This window comes from Caretta caretta, chromosome 16 (assembly GCF_965140235.1).
Source record: "Caretta caretta isolate rCarCar2 chromosome 16, rCarCar1.hap1, whole genome shotgun sequence".
Classification (NCBI taxonomy): domain Eukaryota; kingdom Metazoa; phylum Chordata; order Testudines; family Cheloniidae; genus Caretta; species Caretta caretta.
Genome location: NC_134221.1, coordinates 12,078,297 through 12,094,230, shown reverse-complemented (window position 1 = coordinate 12,094,230; position 15,934 = coordinate 12,078,297). Strand labels below are relative to the sequence as shown.

General features: G+C 44.3%; 1 protein-coding gene across 6 annotated transcripts in view; it reads right to left on the bottom strand.

Moving 5' to 3' along the window:
* The window catches only part of COL27A1 (collagen type XXVII alpha 1 chain), a 239,406-nt gene that overhangs the window by 197,147 nt on the left and 26,325 nt on the right, over nt 1–15,934 (bottom strand). For all 6 annotated transcript variants that reach the window (XM_075120654.1, XM_048823074.2, XM_048823076.2 and 3 more), the window contains one exon: nt 5,324–5,377. In XM_075120654.1, coding sequence (XP_074976755.1) covers nt 5,324–5,377 — 54 coding nt within the window. The remainder of the gene's footprint in view (nt 1–5,323; nt 5,378–15,934) is intronic.

Below are 15,934 nucleotides of genomic sequence, written 5' to 3'. Positions count from 1 at the left end.
ATCCCTCAATGTGTTCTGAAAATGGGGTGGGGTAAGGGGGTTCCCAAATGTGGCTGGGCTTGTAATCTGGATGGAATGCCACCTCATGTGAAAGCTATCTACTTGTGAACTCCACAGCGCCAGCCAGTTCATCTCTGCTACATGGGCAGAGATGGGACCCATCTCACAAAAACTCTTTTATTTGTACTGGTTCACAGCCTGCACAAATTAACAAAAGTGCAACTGTGTGCAATTCCCCCCATTAAAAAACTCACGGAAAATGCTACAGCGCTTCATCCGAAAGGGACAGCTACTCATTGAAAACTCATTATACTTGGGGGCTTCACAATGTAAAGCAGCTTTTCTGCTCCTGACCTCCAGATTCCACTCTGACCTTTGGCTTGCTGAAAAATGAGCTAAATATTTGAAATGAGGCCAAACAAACTGTTTCTTTAAACACTTCTACTTAGAAACTGGAAAACCTTCCTAGTGGAATGAGGAGATTGGGACAATCTTTACAGAAGACTGAAATTTTATCATCTTGGGGGGAAAAGCCCCATTTTTGAAAAAGATTAGGATTATTTTTTTGCAACCAAAGACAAGATGTAGCAATGAAATGCTACAGCAGGAGCTTGGAATCTTCCAATGCTCTGAGGCTCATGGCGTGATGGAGGTGAGAATCAGTGAGTGCAAAAGCAACATTTTACCTACTTGCACAATGGAATTTCTCCTATTTATTGAGAGCTTAAAATTAGTGCAGAGAGTTGGCATTAAAGTCTTTTGGGTCCTATTCTCAGCTCTGCCTCTGGCTGGCTATGAGACCTTAGGCAAATCAGTTTGCCCACCTGCAAAACTGACTTTTAATGGGACTTAAGCTCCTACGTCACTTAAGCACTTTTGAAAATTTTACCCTAAGTCTGTTTCTGTGGAAGTGAATCCAATGGCAAACTTCCCATTGGTTTCCACATGTGCAGGCTTCCTGTGCTACTCCAGAGTGCGGTTGTAAGGTTTAATTAACATTTGGAAACTGCCGCGTAAGCATTATTGCTGTGGTTTACAGCACCTTTTAACTCTCTTTCTGCAGACCTCACTAAGCCACGCACATTCTTCAGTGCAATCGAGCTGTCTGCACACAAATGTGGTACCACTTTCTAGCAGCATAGTTAAAGTGGTAGAACTTCCCTAGCATGGATGCAGTTATGTCAGTACAAAGGGGCTTTATGCTGGTACAGCTATTCCCATATCAGGTATCCTTATACCAACAGAACTGCATCCAGGCCAGGGATTGTACCACTAAAAGTATTTCAATATAAAAATATAAAAAATCCCACACCCCTAACCGAAATACCAGTAAAAAACCCACTATGTAGTGCCAGCACGGACTACAGCTGGTGAGTTCTATGCCTATCACAATTAAGTCACCGTCCAGATCTATTCTACAAATTTTCATTGGCATAGCTATATCGGTCGGGGTGAGATTGGAGACCGACAGAGCTATGCTGGCAAGAGCCCCTAGCATGAATACAGGTATGCACTGGCAATACTATGCTTCGACTGTTATAACTTATTTTGCTCAGGAAGATTGGAAATAAGGAGCCAGCATCATGTGACCAGCCAGCTCTCCATAAACCAACAGTGGGCCACCAACCCTAGAAAAGAGAAAGCCACTCAGAGTTATTTTTACTCTGTCCAATAATCAGAGACCATGGGGGTCACCCCGCAGACTTGTATAAAGAAGTGGAAATACTGTGCTGTATCAATAGGACATTGTCACCCTGTGGAATTCACTGTTGCAGGTGATCAGAGTCAAAGGCCATGGCAGGTTTCTGAGGAGATGGCTAATTTTATAAGCATTAACAACACTGAAGTTATCCAAGGTACGATGAGAGCACCATGCCTCATCAGGCCATAAACTGCAGAGGAGAGGAAGAAATCCTTCCTGCTCTCAAAACGTACAACATTGCAAAGCTAGTTACATGCATCGTTCCTCCTCCCCCTAAAATTTCAGGGGCTAGCCTCTCTGCTAGAGGCAGGATACCTCACTTGATAGACCAATGGGCCGATCCAGTATGGGTCTTGTTGTAGCAGGGACAAGGTCTGTGTAGCTGCAGAGGAATTTCATAGGACGTCCAGGTTAAGCAAAAAGGAAAAAAAAACCTCTCTGGGGTTGATTATTTTTTCAGGGTTCTTTTGCAACCAAAAAAGAACCACCCCTCTAAGCCCATCCTGTCTGGCCACATTCCCTTCCCGCAGTGCAAATCCTTAAATCCCAGAACCGTTAATGAAGACAAAACAATACACGCAGGGCAGTTCTTCTGTCTCTAGTGCTCCAAGTGCAGGCATTTATACCGCCACCCCTTTCTCTCTCCTGAAATTAGGCTCAGTTTCAAAGAGCTGAGCCAGCCAAACTAGGCTCAGCTGCATCTGATTACTTCCCAGCTGGGATTTCCATCCTGAGTTGATGAGAACCCCCTGGCTGGGATTTAACTCAAGAAGTTACACGTGACTGTCAGGGGCTTCCCTGCTGAAGCAGGCTGTGCCATGGATGGGAGGAGGACACTGAAAGACCTGCTCAGAGTCTTAACAACACTTTCCCCCCCCCCTTTTAATGCCACTGAAATTTCAAAGCTCAGTTTTGTTAAGCTGGAGGAATTTGGATATATGTGCACAGGAAAGCTGGGGCCTCCAGACCCTGGATTAAGTTTACATACCATAAGGGTATGTCTACACTTCAAGCTGGGTTTGTGCTTCCCAGCTCCAGGAAAGTTACTTTCACTAGCTCTCAGCAAGCTAGCACACTAAAAATAGAACACAGGCCATGGCCAGTGCACGCAGTGGGAGAGGCTAGCTACCCAAATACGTCCCTCGCCGCTCGTGCCCCTGCAGCTGTCTTCTGTTTTTATTATGCTAGCTTCATGAGAGCTTGCAGGATGAGGTCTCCTTGAGCGGGAAATCACACTCCCAGCTCCAAGTGTAGACATCCCATTGTGCTCACTAAGCTCTGCTGGAGACCTGCAGTAAGGATAACGAGCCGGGGAGAGCAGAGACTTTCTTTAACTGGTAATTTTCCACAACTGCAGGCTTATAGGAGAACCCCATGTTGGTATTTAAGCGTGGTCTGTGCTAATGTGTATGTCAATAAAGGATTATGTAAAATATGTACCTGGAGTCTTGTAAAACCACTGCTGGGTCACTCTGTTTGCCAGAGGGGGGAATAAAAGGTAGCTATGCCTGCCTATGACATGGATTGCAACGCGCAGATCTCTGCACAAAACATCAGCTGTATCTGTGCAAAATGTTACCCAGTACTGTGAAGGCAACAGTACAAAACAATAGCTAAATGCTTGGATCTCTCAGTGCCCATGCTGCAAAAGTTCCAGTGCAGAACAGTGATGTAAATAAATAACCTGTATTGAAAACATCAGACCTGGTCCTCCTTTACGAAGGTCCCTTTACATCATCCTGGCTGCATAAGGGGGCCTTAAAATGGGCAAAAATTACACTTTAAGGTCCCTTTACACTGAAAGAGTGGAGGAAAGGGGCCTTAGTGTAAATAAGAATCAGGGCCCATTATAGAAGTGCTTAAGAGCTCCTGGAATGAAAAATTTGCAACGGAAGAGCAGACATTAGTTAGCTAATCCTCACCCCTGCTGTTAGTTAAGCGAATGCGGTATTACATCCCTGTGTGACTCCTCTGTTACAAATGGGGTTAAATGACTTCCCTTAGGTCATGTGAGTCAGTGGCAGAATCCCAGTTAGAATGGAGGCATCTGCTCTAAGCACTAGATACGCTGCCTTCCTCTGAACTGCATGTCTTTGCACGTACCAGCACAGAATACTTTTTGTTGTTGTATGAATCACTGTGAATGACATTCACATGCTTGTAAGGCACTACCTGTGCCCATAACTAGCTAACAAACTACTTGGGCCCTGGGGCTCCACCCATGTGTGTTTAACGCTATCTGTGCCACAGAGGAGAAGTGGTTCAGGGGCAGCTATGGGCACTCAGCTTCTTTGGGGGGAAAAAAATCAGGCCATTCCCTTTTACTAGTACAGAAATGGGGTACACTTATCCACGCCCATTTACCATGAATTCCACTGGAACGTAACACAAGCGCCCTCTGGCACTGCCCTGTTTTCAGCCCTCAGAGCCAGCTTTGAAAGGCCTCATGTGGGGCTGACTTATCTTTCCAGCCAAAGTTCCCTCTGGCACCAGTGGGAACTCTGGCACCTCAAGTAGGGTGACCAGACAGCAAGTGTGAAAAATCAGGACAGGGGTGGGGGGGTCATAGGAGTCAATATAAGAAAAAGACCCAAAAATCAGGGCTGTCCCTATAAAATCGGGACATCTGGTCACCCTTAGGGTCAACTGAAAGAGGTGACCTGATCATGATATTAAATGATCCTTCCTTCCCCTCCTGCCCTAGAGGCCAAGGGCTCCAATTCCCCCAGCTCAGCATGCAAGAGAGTGAGTTCAGGATCCACACTCAGCTCTGCGCTTTGGGACAACATTGTGCTACCACAAGAATCGCCATCTATTATTAAAAACACAGCCAGGTATACAATTGCCCAGTACTGCAGTAGCTGCTGCTGCCGTTGAGCTAATGCTAAAAGTTTTGTGTAACTTAGTTGACTACAGGGCTCAAAAAACCCAGGTGTTTCAGGGGATGAGGCATTTCCCAAGGATGGCTCTTGTGACTCTTAGTCATGTTTGTATCTGAATTTAGCAGATATGGGGTAGGAAGGAAAATACATGGAAGATATTGAAGACTAGGTTAGAGACTTTGTCCTAGATTCTGAAACAGACAAGAAGCAGGTCAGAGAGGACCTTTCTCTGGGTCCGCCACAGCTAAGCGGAAAACTATTATAATGAATTTTATTATAGGTGCCGCTCAGATAGCATTGTGTGCAACGGCAAAATTCAGAGGTGACAGGAAGTAGGTCTGGAGACCTGGCACATAAAGGTCAGAGAAGAAGCATGGTCAAACCTAATGTCTGTGTGTGTTTTGTAACAATAAAAGGTTGGACACCAAAGAGGAAGTGGGAAGATAAGGACAGAGAGCAACAGTCCAACCGATAGGCTAATGCCAAACCTCAGGTCAGGCTGCTCCTTCCCCAGACCCTGGCAGGAGAAGTTCAGCCTGCTGAAAATCTTGGATAGGGGAGGGGGAAAGGAGGGAAGCCAATCTTTGCTCTAAACTGTGCCAGACCTCAACAGCTGTGCTCAAAGTGGTCACTAGCTCAGTCACTACAGTGATCACCATGTGTTGGCATGGAGAATAGCAGCACAGAAAAACAAGATGCCAGCAATGAGGTGCAGGGGTAGACACAAAAAGCCACTTACCCGTGGGCCTCTCTTGCCAGGTGGGCCTGGTAAGCCTGGTAGACCTGGGGGGCCCTAGAAAAGAGGTAAAGAAATATTATTTACAGTTATACAGAAGACCGTGCTTCTTGTAACACAGTTCTGAAAGAGCCAGAATCTAACTGTTTGGAGCAGGAGTGGGGAAGAAAGACCAGTTATGGCACAAAGCCCAGAGTTTCCATGCAACTTATGCTACTGCTGTAAAGGAATAAAAACTATGCACACCAGTCTCAGAACTATGAATTTCAATAGAGCAGAGACAAAGCATTCTCATCTTGCTGCTGAAGTCTTTATTTCTCTAATCACAGCTGTGTTTCAGTTTCCTGGATTCTGCGCTGTAACATAATAGAGGTAACACAAACTGCATCTCAATGTTGAAAGAAGGAGGCACGTTGTGTGTTTTATCATACAAAAGCTAAGGAAACAGTAATCTCTCTAGTATAGGTTCCTAGAGGAACTGTGATATTAAAGAGATAATCACACCCCAGCTCTGTACTCTCCTAGATATTATATAATATGGCAAAAGTAATAAAATTAGTGTCAATGGTGGAAGTTCCTGAACATGGTGCTGCAATATCGCAGAGGTAAGTTTAGTCATGTCAAAGCAGTGGGGATTCTTGGATGCTGGGTTACAACAGAACAGAGTTAAAGGCTCCCTGCTGCACACTGGTCTGTAACAGTTTAGGGGAACGTAACAAGGTTTAAGATGGTGAAGTAAAACTATAAAATCCTTTAAAAAGTCTATTCTCAATGGACTGGAGAATCCAAATTTCCAGAGAGAGCTGCAACTCCTGATCACTCTTGCAACCCTTTTTACAGCACTGACATTAATAATTGTTAGCTAAAGTGTCTCACTGGGGATTTATATTAAAGTAGCTTGTTATGAATGATGGGTTTTGTTTCTCGGGGGGGGGTGAGGGGGAGAGAAAGAGCAGGAGGCTAAAGAATCTTTGGACCCCAGCCTGAACTTTCCAACCGCTCTGGAGTCCAAAGAGCTTTTACCAAAAGGAGAACTGTGAGTGGGAGGTGATCAGATCCGCTGCCAAGCAGGTGCATGCTGTACTCCACAGTTCGGTTCCTGCTCCCTACATCCTCCCTTTCCCAAACAATTTTTTGGCAGATTAAAGTGGTGCTCTGTTCTCACAAGTTAAGAACACTACAAAACCGACTCTGCCACTTGTGAAACAACAGAGGTAACTCAGAGTCTGTGCATACTGCGGGACCAAAGGAAGAGTTAAATGTTCAAGATCCCTAACACAGATCTCAGGAATATAAACGCAAATGCACCAGATAATCCTTGGAGACCCCTACTCCAAAGTCCATCCTAGGCTATGGTTTCAAACAGTGACGGCCTGAATGCAGGCATGCTAACAAAGTCTCTCCTCAAAAGAACCCTGGTGAATATTACCAATCCTCACATACAGTAGGTAAGTGATGAGTGAATGAGTTCAGAAGAGATAAGGATAAAACTGAACCTTGGTCCAAACAAATGCAAAAATTTGCAGAGGTTAAAAAATGTACAGGTAATCGCCTTCCTCCCTCCACGCTACTAATTTGGACTGGCACGGAATGCATTAGCATTTCTCTTTCTGCAGTGTGGCTGGTTCAGGTGGAACCAGACAGTAGTGAAGATATCAAAAGAATGCATGTTCTAAAGGCGTAAGATAGGATAATGGCTTAATAGGGATAATGTCTCATCACAGTGGAAGTTCTAATGCACAGTCACCTACTGGTTCTATCAAATGTCAACTGCTTGCTATTCCCTTGTTCTTGAGATTTCCAGCCTCATTCCTAGTCTGAACTCTTGGGCGATTATCTGATCTGAGAGATGCCCATCACTAGTTAATACAGTATTGCTGTTCCTTATATAAGCAGCCCCCATTGATACAACCAATCCTTATGTTAAGTTATACGCACATTAGTTTAACCAGCCATTGTGTTAACTCCGAACACCACATATAATGCGATTATGCAGCTGTACAAACACATAATTGTAGGCTTTTTGTTTGTTTCAGTCTGCAGAATAACTGCTCCGGAATCCAAGCTTTTGTTAAAAAATTCCCCAACCCTTGTAGCTAGGAAAATAATTATCAAAAGATGAATGAAATATAACTGATGCAGTGATATCTGAGTCTGCAGACATCCTGAAACTATTATTTCTGTGAACTGCTCCCATCCAGCTCAGAGTGTTGACTCTGAAGTATAATGATGATAATTTAAAATGTCAGTATCCACTCCTGATCATTTCAGCAGAAACATCTCATCCATTGTTGCTTGTAATAACAGTGGCACATATGAGGGGAGATAATTTCCCCCATCCCACCAACCTCCATAGCAACATCCAGTTGAAACAAAGAATTCAAACCACTCCTCCCATCACTTAAAGTCGTCTCCACCTCTGCCCAAAAAGAGGGAGGAAGGAAGGAAATGCATCCCTTCTCCAAAAATTCTAACTGCATCCTGAGTACCAAAAACCAAAACCATCTCCCCCAGATAGTCTTTGGTACCAAAAGCCCTGATTCTCTGCAGGGTGCCAGAGATGCCTGCCTTCCCTCTGCCTTCCCTCTGCCTTCCCTCTGATAATTACTGCAACCCAGTTACACCTTTTCAATACCACAGTCTCCAAAATTTGGGGGTAATTTAAAATAAACTGAACATAAAAAACCCACAAGATACTGTACTAATTTCACTGTCAGGGAATGGGGTCAGAACAGGGTAAACAGTGCTCCATATTCTGGGATCCCTGCTGCATAATTTACGTCCTGGTTTCAACTAGGTTAGGGAATAAAAACCCAAAAATTCCACCCACAAAAATGTTCTTGTAATACATCTATATATTGAAAATACATATTCATTCTGCCGGGACTCCCAGGCACTACTGCAACACAGAGAATACAGATGATTGAAGCAAGGACCTCATACAAACCTTTCAGAGAAGAGCATCTTCTTGAGAGACTTCCAGTCCCATTTTGCTGCTTAAGGTAGTTTGGAGGAGCATTTTCCAAGTTTGCTTATTACATGCTTGCGCCCATGGCAGGATGCTGAAGGACCGTGAAATGGAAGGGTCTTATGTTCCATCATTTCTTCTCCTGTCTTCTCTTTATATATTTCCCATTACCTCCTTTCCAGCACTTTGATCCCAATTGCTCTTTTAACTTGTTCTTTGGCACCAACTTCATTTTAAACAAGCAGGACTGTTGTTTCATACTCAGTTACTGCCCTAAAACCAGATTCCCTTTGGATGCATTTCTGCTTAAATTCATAATGATTTATGGGCCAATTATGTGAATGATTCTAAAACCATCTTAATCTTTATTCTGTATATTATACTGACGATGTGGCTTTTCTGTACTTGACTCATAAATTAAGGGCATTGAAACACATCGCGTGTTCTATAATATATCACAGGTTGTCAACATGGGTAGCCGTCTATGTCACAAGTAGGACTGGAAAAAGACATTTAATATTCTATTGATTTTGAGGACTATCCATATTACCAAGATTTTTTTTTTCTGATTCAGTTGGCAAGTTTTTGCAACAAAACGGAGGGAGGTCAGAGATATTCCAAAGATGGTAGTTGCAGAAAACTGGACCGATCTCACAGATTCAGAAACATATTTGATTTTGCAACAATATTGACTGCCAGCATAACTTCGTACCTCTGGGTGGGTGAGCGGCAAAAGGGATAAAATCTAAAACCATGAGCCTCTACTGCTTGAGCTAAAAAAAAAAATGCAACTATGTTAGCCAAGGCTGTAACAGATTCAACCCCTCTATCTGTAGCCCAGCCATCACGGAAATGACAATTGAGGAGAATAGCGGTCTATAATGCAAAATAAAACCCACCCTTTCCATGAGTCTCATTCTCCACCTTTGGAAATTTCTCCATCATCAATTAAGGGTGAAAGAAGAAATCTCTCTCTTGCCATTGTTTTTGGACTTCAGTGGGATCCTGCCAAGCCTAGTCCTGTGTATTCTCTCATGAACGACAGACAAGAAAGCTGCCAGAGGGATCACCCCTGAAAGATGCTGAAATCCCAGTGGAGTCAGAGTGGAGAAAACGCTGAACCTTTCCGGTAGCACTCAGTAACCCCATAAAATTGCTCAGTTTGGGCCCACATCTCCGACACCCAGGCTGTAAAGGAGACCACATTTTTACAGCATAAATATGCATGATATTTGTTTAATTAAGTATCATTTTTTCTGGTGTGCGCAGAGGATGAAATTCATGTCTGGGCAGGGGATCTGCACGAAGTCTATGCATCATTTATGTCCCATTTAAGCCCTCAAAAAGCAAAGCTTAAGTGGGACTTCAGTGGTAGCAGAGAGTTTGCGCTGGCCCTCTGCACAAGGATGAATTTCATCAGAGTCCCTATTCTCGGTATTAAGGGCCTGACCCAAAGCCTACTGAAGTTAATGGAAAGACTCCCAGTGACTTCAAAGAGCTTTGGAGGAGTCCTGGAAAGAACTTTCCATTTCCCCACCATCCTGTTGAGGAAGCTCAAGGATCCCTGAGCTCCTTGAGAAAGTCATAGCAAAAGCAAAAGGCTTCAGAACCAAGTTTATTTTACATCCAGGATTCACCGAACTGGTGAAAAGCAACATATGTACAATACCTTTACAAATGGTATCTTGCAAACAGTGACTGTGCCCTCTTATGTTGGGATTTTTCTGATGAGGACATTTTAAAACTCAGTCAAAACACCCCAGCTCCTCCCCTCTCTCTCCCTCTCCCCCCCCACCCCCGCGTAAAGTTTGTGGCTTGATTATTAAACACACTCCAATTGTAGCACTAGTGTTATTCAGTGGCACCACATCCTCTTAGTGGCTTCAGACAGTTGCAGGCAGCTCCACCATACATTTCAGCATGAGTAAAGTATTAAAATCCCCAATGATGCATATAAATTCAGGACACCGTTCAGGTCTCTTGGGCTTTGCTCTTGTGGCTGGCAAGAACCTATGGAATTCCTGCTTTATTGCATATGGGGAAAGGCCACTTATATCTTGCCATATATTGTACACCCAAAAGCCCAGCAAGTGATCAGTATGTGATCAGCAGGAGAACTCAAGTTTATTTGCACTGAGGATGCATTAATAGAATGTCATTTTCTTTTGTGGTTTTGCATACCACTTGTAGCCACGGGCTGCATGCTCATCAATTCTTGCAAGCCAAAGTCAGCCGGGGTCAGCACATGGAAGGGAGACCTGGACTTTATAGGTGCTGTGGGAAGTAGTGTTGATGAGTCAGAGGAAAGACTGCCAGCCACTGAGTCATTATTGAGCTAGTGACCTAGTATGGTGTTTGGGGGCCTTTTTGCTCCTTTTTTTCCTGCCCAGAAAAGATTTAAGACACAAATTCTATCTCTTTGTGGTCATTAATGATCCCATGGCACTTTTGAAAAACAAAACAAGCCTGATAATCTTGGCGTTCTGGCCAAATTCCATTGTGTACAAAACAGTCCGTTACCCTAAATTCCTAAGGCGTCAATGCTGCAGTTCTAATTACGTATGGGATGTGTCTTCATATCCTGTTGCATTAGCCCTGCTGTGGCCTGCTAAACAGCTTGTTATGCTCTACCCCAGAGGTATCTGAAGTTTACTGATTAGCAAAGGGATTCTTTCAGCACACACTTTGTATACAGCAGTTAAGTTTGTAAACAGCTTTGGGGCCAATTGGGAGGAGAGGCCCTATGTAAATCTAGGATTACGTTGATATTATTTTGTGCTATATGCAAAGACTGCAGGGCCTGATTCACCACTGCCTTGCACCTGTGTCGTCCTTTACACCTGGATAAAATGGGTGTAAAACGGTACCAAAGCAGAATGAAATAGTTATTCCTCCTGCCTAGCAGCAAAAGAGCTAGAGAGAGAGAGAGAGAGAGAGCACAAAGGGCCCTGTGCTCATGACAGGAGAGAGCAGAGACAATACAGCATCCTCACCCCTTTTCAGCCAGACCACTCTTGAGAGCACCACATCATTACAGTTCCTAGGTTTTAAAGCAGGATGTGGGCAGCTGGGAACTATCAGTCTTCTGGAATGGAGCCAGACCCAGAGGGAGCTGCTGTACTCAAGATGCTCCCTTCCAACATGGTAAGTTTCCAGCAGAAGTCTGCATGGGAGTCAGTGTGGCTCTCTGCAACATTAACTCATCCGCCGTGGCTTGGAGGGGGAGCATGTAAGTGCAGGGGAAGGAGCCTATGCGAGCACAGCTCTTAAGCGAGCTTATACAATGGCAGCTGAGCAGCACGCAGGGGCTCCCTTTCCAGGGATGGGCCGCATTTCTCATCTCTTGAGGTCTGTACACCATGACTCCTCCATGCCTGCCAACAAATCCCTCCCTAGAGATTGGCAATGGACTGTTTTCAGAGCACCTTCCCAGAGTCTTCCCCTAGAGAAGAGGAGAATATCCCCAATAGTTGTCATGAAGGAACCTTCTATCAGGTAACAATTGCACGAGTTAACACCATCTCCTTCCTTCCACCCTTATGCCAGACGCAGTGCACAGTCTCAGCCTGGTTCTCAGCCTGCAATCTGCTTAATCAAGGCAAGATTGACTGGCTGAGATATCACATACCGGACCAGGAAGTACTGTTTTGAGAGTCTGACCTCATCAAAAATGTCTGCCCAATAACATGGAGATGGTGCCAGAGTAATTACTCAACTGTGAAGCATCTATCAGCGCTTATATGGCTACATAAATGCTAAATTAATTTCTCAACGTGTCATCTTGATTCAGTGCTTTCTGCCCACGGGCCAATGTCGGGGTGAAACTTTCAACAAAGTGTCATACAGAGATCCCCAAATGAGTCACAGAAGATATTGTACACAGCAGCCAGCTTTGATGCAGCTATAACCTTTCCCTCTCAATGCGCTCACTTTGTTTCCAGAAGTCAAAGGGGATGAAGCCAGGCAGCGGCTTAGTTGTTCTCCTTTCCCCAGATCCAGGACCCTAACTGTTCTCTGAGCAGATGGAAACTTCTGCCATCGATTCCCTAAGCCATCCGTGGCCTGCATCAGTCTGTTTGCTGTGATTCACAGGCAGAGTGGGATTTTCCATTCTACTTGAATAACAAGTTCTTCATGTTGGGTGGGAGAGAAAAGTAGGAAGAACAAGACTAGTATGTTCACCCTCAGACTATTTTTGGAGCAAGGAGTTGGAGAGGGGAGGCCAAGAATTCACTGGAGCCCTGAGCATCAGCTATAGATCCATCAGTTACAGGTACGTCATATTTTTGGAGAAGGGGTGCACAATCATTGATTGGATTCCTGCTACTGAAAAACAAATAAGCTTAAGGGGAAATCTCCACAAATACATCAGCTCTTCACTCATGGAGAAACAAAAGAAATTGTAGGAGACAGTTTTGTGTACACAGGGAAGTTGTGGAGACTTCCTGACTCACTGTCAACAATTGGAGGGTGTGTGTTATTTCATATATATAAATGTATATAAAAATCAAAGAGGAGTCTACAATTTCCTGACAGCATACAACCGTGACGAAGTAGCAACCTTGAGATCTCAGTCACACAAAGGAACATTGGAACAAACTGAGATCTGTCCGTGACGCCGCATCCAAAATATCAGGTGACAATCAGCACCTTAGATCCAAACCTGAAATTATAACTATAGATTGGCGCCAAACCTTAAAGTTAAGCATGTGGTATTTTCAGGATCAGGGCCATTGTTATTGGAGCTGTTACTTGTAACAATAGTCAGTACATTTGCAGACAGAAGTATTGCTAATGGTGTCCCTTAAGTTTGTCTCCATTTTTCCATTGTAAACCCTTCTTTCAGTGTTTTAAGAAGTCAGCTGTAAAAATTAGCTCTGGGCTGGAACTTGGCAATCAAGGAATCTCTCTGGGAGCATCTTACTTTATATGGATGTACACACTCCCGCCCCACATTTACAATACAACAAAAATCTGAGGATCAAATATAAAGATTTTCTCAGAAGTTAGTCAGTTTAAAGATCTTGTTTGTATTCTTGTATTTTTTTAAAAAACCCAAAAAGTTAGCAGATAGTCTTTATGGTGGCCTAATTGCTTTTGGCATTACAAAACGTATGTATACTTTTTCATCGCCTACATATATATTCTTTTAAGAATGGTTAGTGTGTGTGAAGGCAGTAGTTACATTTATAAGTAGGCTTGGAAGGATTAGATTTTTGTCAATAAATGTCAATTTCACTGTATACACACAAAGGCAAAAAATATTTCCATTGATACAAACTGAAATGTACAGATAGGCAAATTAAGAAAAAAGCTGCTTGAGACCTTATTAGAGTTTGATTTAAGGATATTTACTTTGTATATTTTGACATGTGATATTGACAATTTGTGTCTTAATGGTGTGACAGGGTCGGGCCAGATGGCTATAGGAGAGTAATAGAAGGCAGATATATTAGCCCCAGGCTAAATAGGTCCCTTTTCCCTGGATAAGGTAACAGGGAAGGTTCCAGAACAATCAGGAACCTTAGAATCATAGAATCATAGAATATCAGGGTTGGAAGGGACCTCAGGAGGTCATCTAGTCCAACCCCCTGCTCAAAGCAGGACCAATCCCCAACTAAATCATCCCAACCAGGGCTTTGCAAGCCTGACCTTAAAAATATCTAAGGAAGGAGATTCCACCACTTCCCTAGGTAACTCATTCCAGTGTTTCACCACCCTCCTAGTGAAAAAGGTTTTCCTAATATCCAACCTAAACCTCCCCCACTGCAACTTGAGACCATTACTCCTTTGTCTGTCATCAGCTACCACTGAGAACAGTCTAGATCCATCCTCTTTGGAACCCCCTTTCAGATAGTTGAAAGCAGCTATCAAATCCCCCCTCATTCTTCTCTTCCGCAGACTAAACATCCCTAGTTCCCTCAGCCTCTCCTCATAAGTCATGTGTTCCAGTCCCCTAATCATTTTTGTTGCCCTCCGCTGGACTCTTTCCAATTTTTCCACATCCTTCTTGTCGCGTGGGGCCCAAAACTGGACACAGTACTCCAGATGAGGCCTCACCAATGTTGAATAGAGGGGAATGATCACGTCCCTCAATCTGCTGGTAATGCCCCTATGTATACATCCCAAAATGCCATTGGCCTTCTTGGCAACACCGGCACACTGTTGACTCATATCCAGCTTCTCGTCCACTGTAACCCCTAGGTCCTTTTCTGCAGAACTGCTGCCGAGCCATTCGGTCCCATTCAGTCTGTAGCGGTGCATGGGATTGTTCCGTCCTAAGTGCAGGACTCTGCACTTGTCCTTGTTGAACCTCATCAGATTTATTTTGGCCCAATCTTCTAATTTGTCTAGGTCCCTCTGTATCCTATCCCTACCCTCCAGTGTATCTACCTCTCCTCCCAGTTTAGTGTCATCTGCAAACCTGCTGAGGGTGCAATCCACACCGTTCTCCAGATCATTTATGAAGATATTGAACAAAATCGGCCCCAGGACCGACCTTTGGGGCACTCCACTTGATACCGGCTGCCAACTAGACATGGAGCCATTGATCACTACCCGCTGAGCCCGACAATCTAGCCAACTTTCTATCCACCTTATAGTCCATTCATCCAGACCATACTTCTCTAACTTGCTGGCAAGAATACTGTGGGAGACCATGTCAACAGCTTTGCTAAAGTCAAGGAACAACATGTCCACCGCTTTCCCCTCATCCACAGAGCCAGTTATCTCGTCATAGAAGGCAATTAGATTAGTCAGGCATGACTTGCCCTTGGTGAATCCATGCTGACTGTTCCTGATCACTTTCCTCTCTTCTAAGTGCTTCAGAATTGATTCCTTGAGGATCTGCTCCATGATTTTTCCAGGGACTGAGATGAGGCTGACTGGCCTGTAGTTCCCAGGATCCTCCTTCTTCCCTTTTTTAAAGATGGGCACTACATTAGGCTTTTTCCAGTCGTCCGGGACTTCCCCGGATCGCCATGAGTTTTCAAAGATAATGGAGACAATTAAGACAGGCTGATTAGAACACCTGCAGCCAATCAAGAAGCTGCTAGAATCAATTAAGGAAGGCTAATCAGGGCACCTGGGTTTTAAAAAGGAGCTCACTTCAGTTTGTGGTGCGTGTGTAAAGAGCTGGGAGCAAGAGGAGCTAGGAGCTGAGAGTGAGAACGCGGACTGTTGGAGGACTGAGGAGTACAAGCGTTATCAGACACCAGGAGGAAGGTCCTATGGTGAGGATAAAGAAGGTGTTGGGAGGAGGCCATGGGGAAGTAGCCCAGGCAGTTGTAGCTGTCGCACAGCTGTTCCAGGAGGCACTCTAGACAGCTGCATTCCACAGGGCCCTGGGCTGGAACCTGGAGTAGAAGGCGGGCCTGGGTTTCCCCCAAATCCTCCCAACTCCTGATCAGACACAGGAGGAGTTGACCTGGACTGTGGGTTCAGAAAAACTGCCAAGCTGAGGGCTGCCATGAAGCTCCAAGGCGAGCAAATGCGCCAATAAGCGCAAAGACCCACCAAGGTAGAACAGGAACTTAGTCACAATGGTTATAAAGCTTTAACTTTCTGAATCTCAACATCTACTGTCATTAAATAAAAAGAAAAGGAGTACTTGTGGCACCTTAGAGACTAACCAATTTATTTGAGCA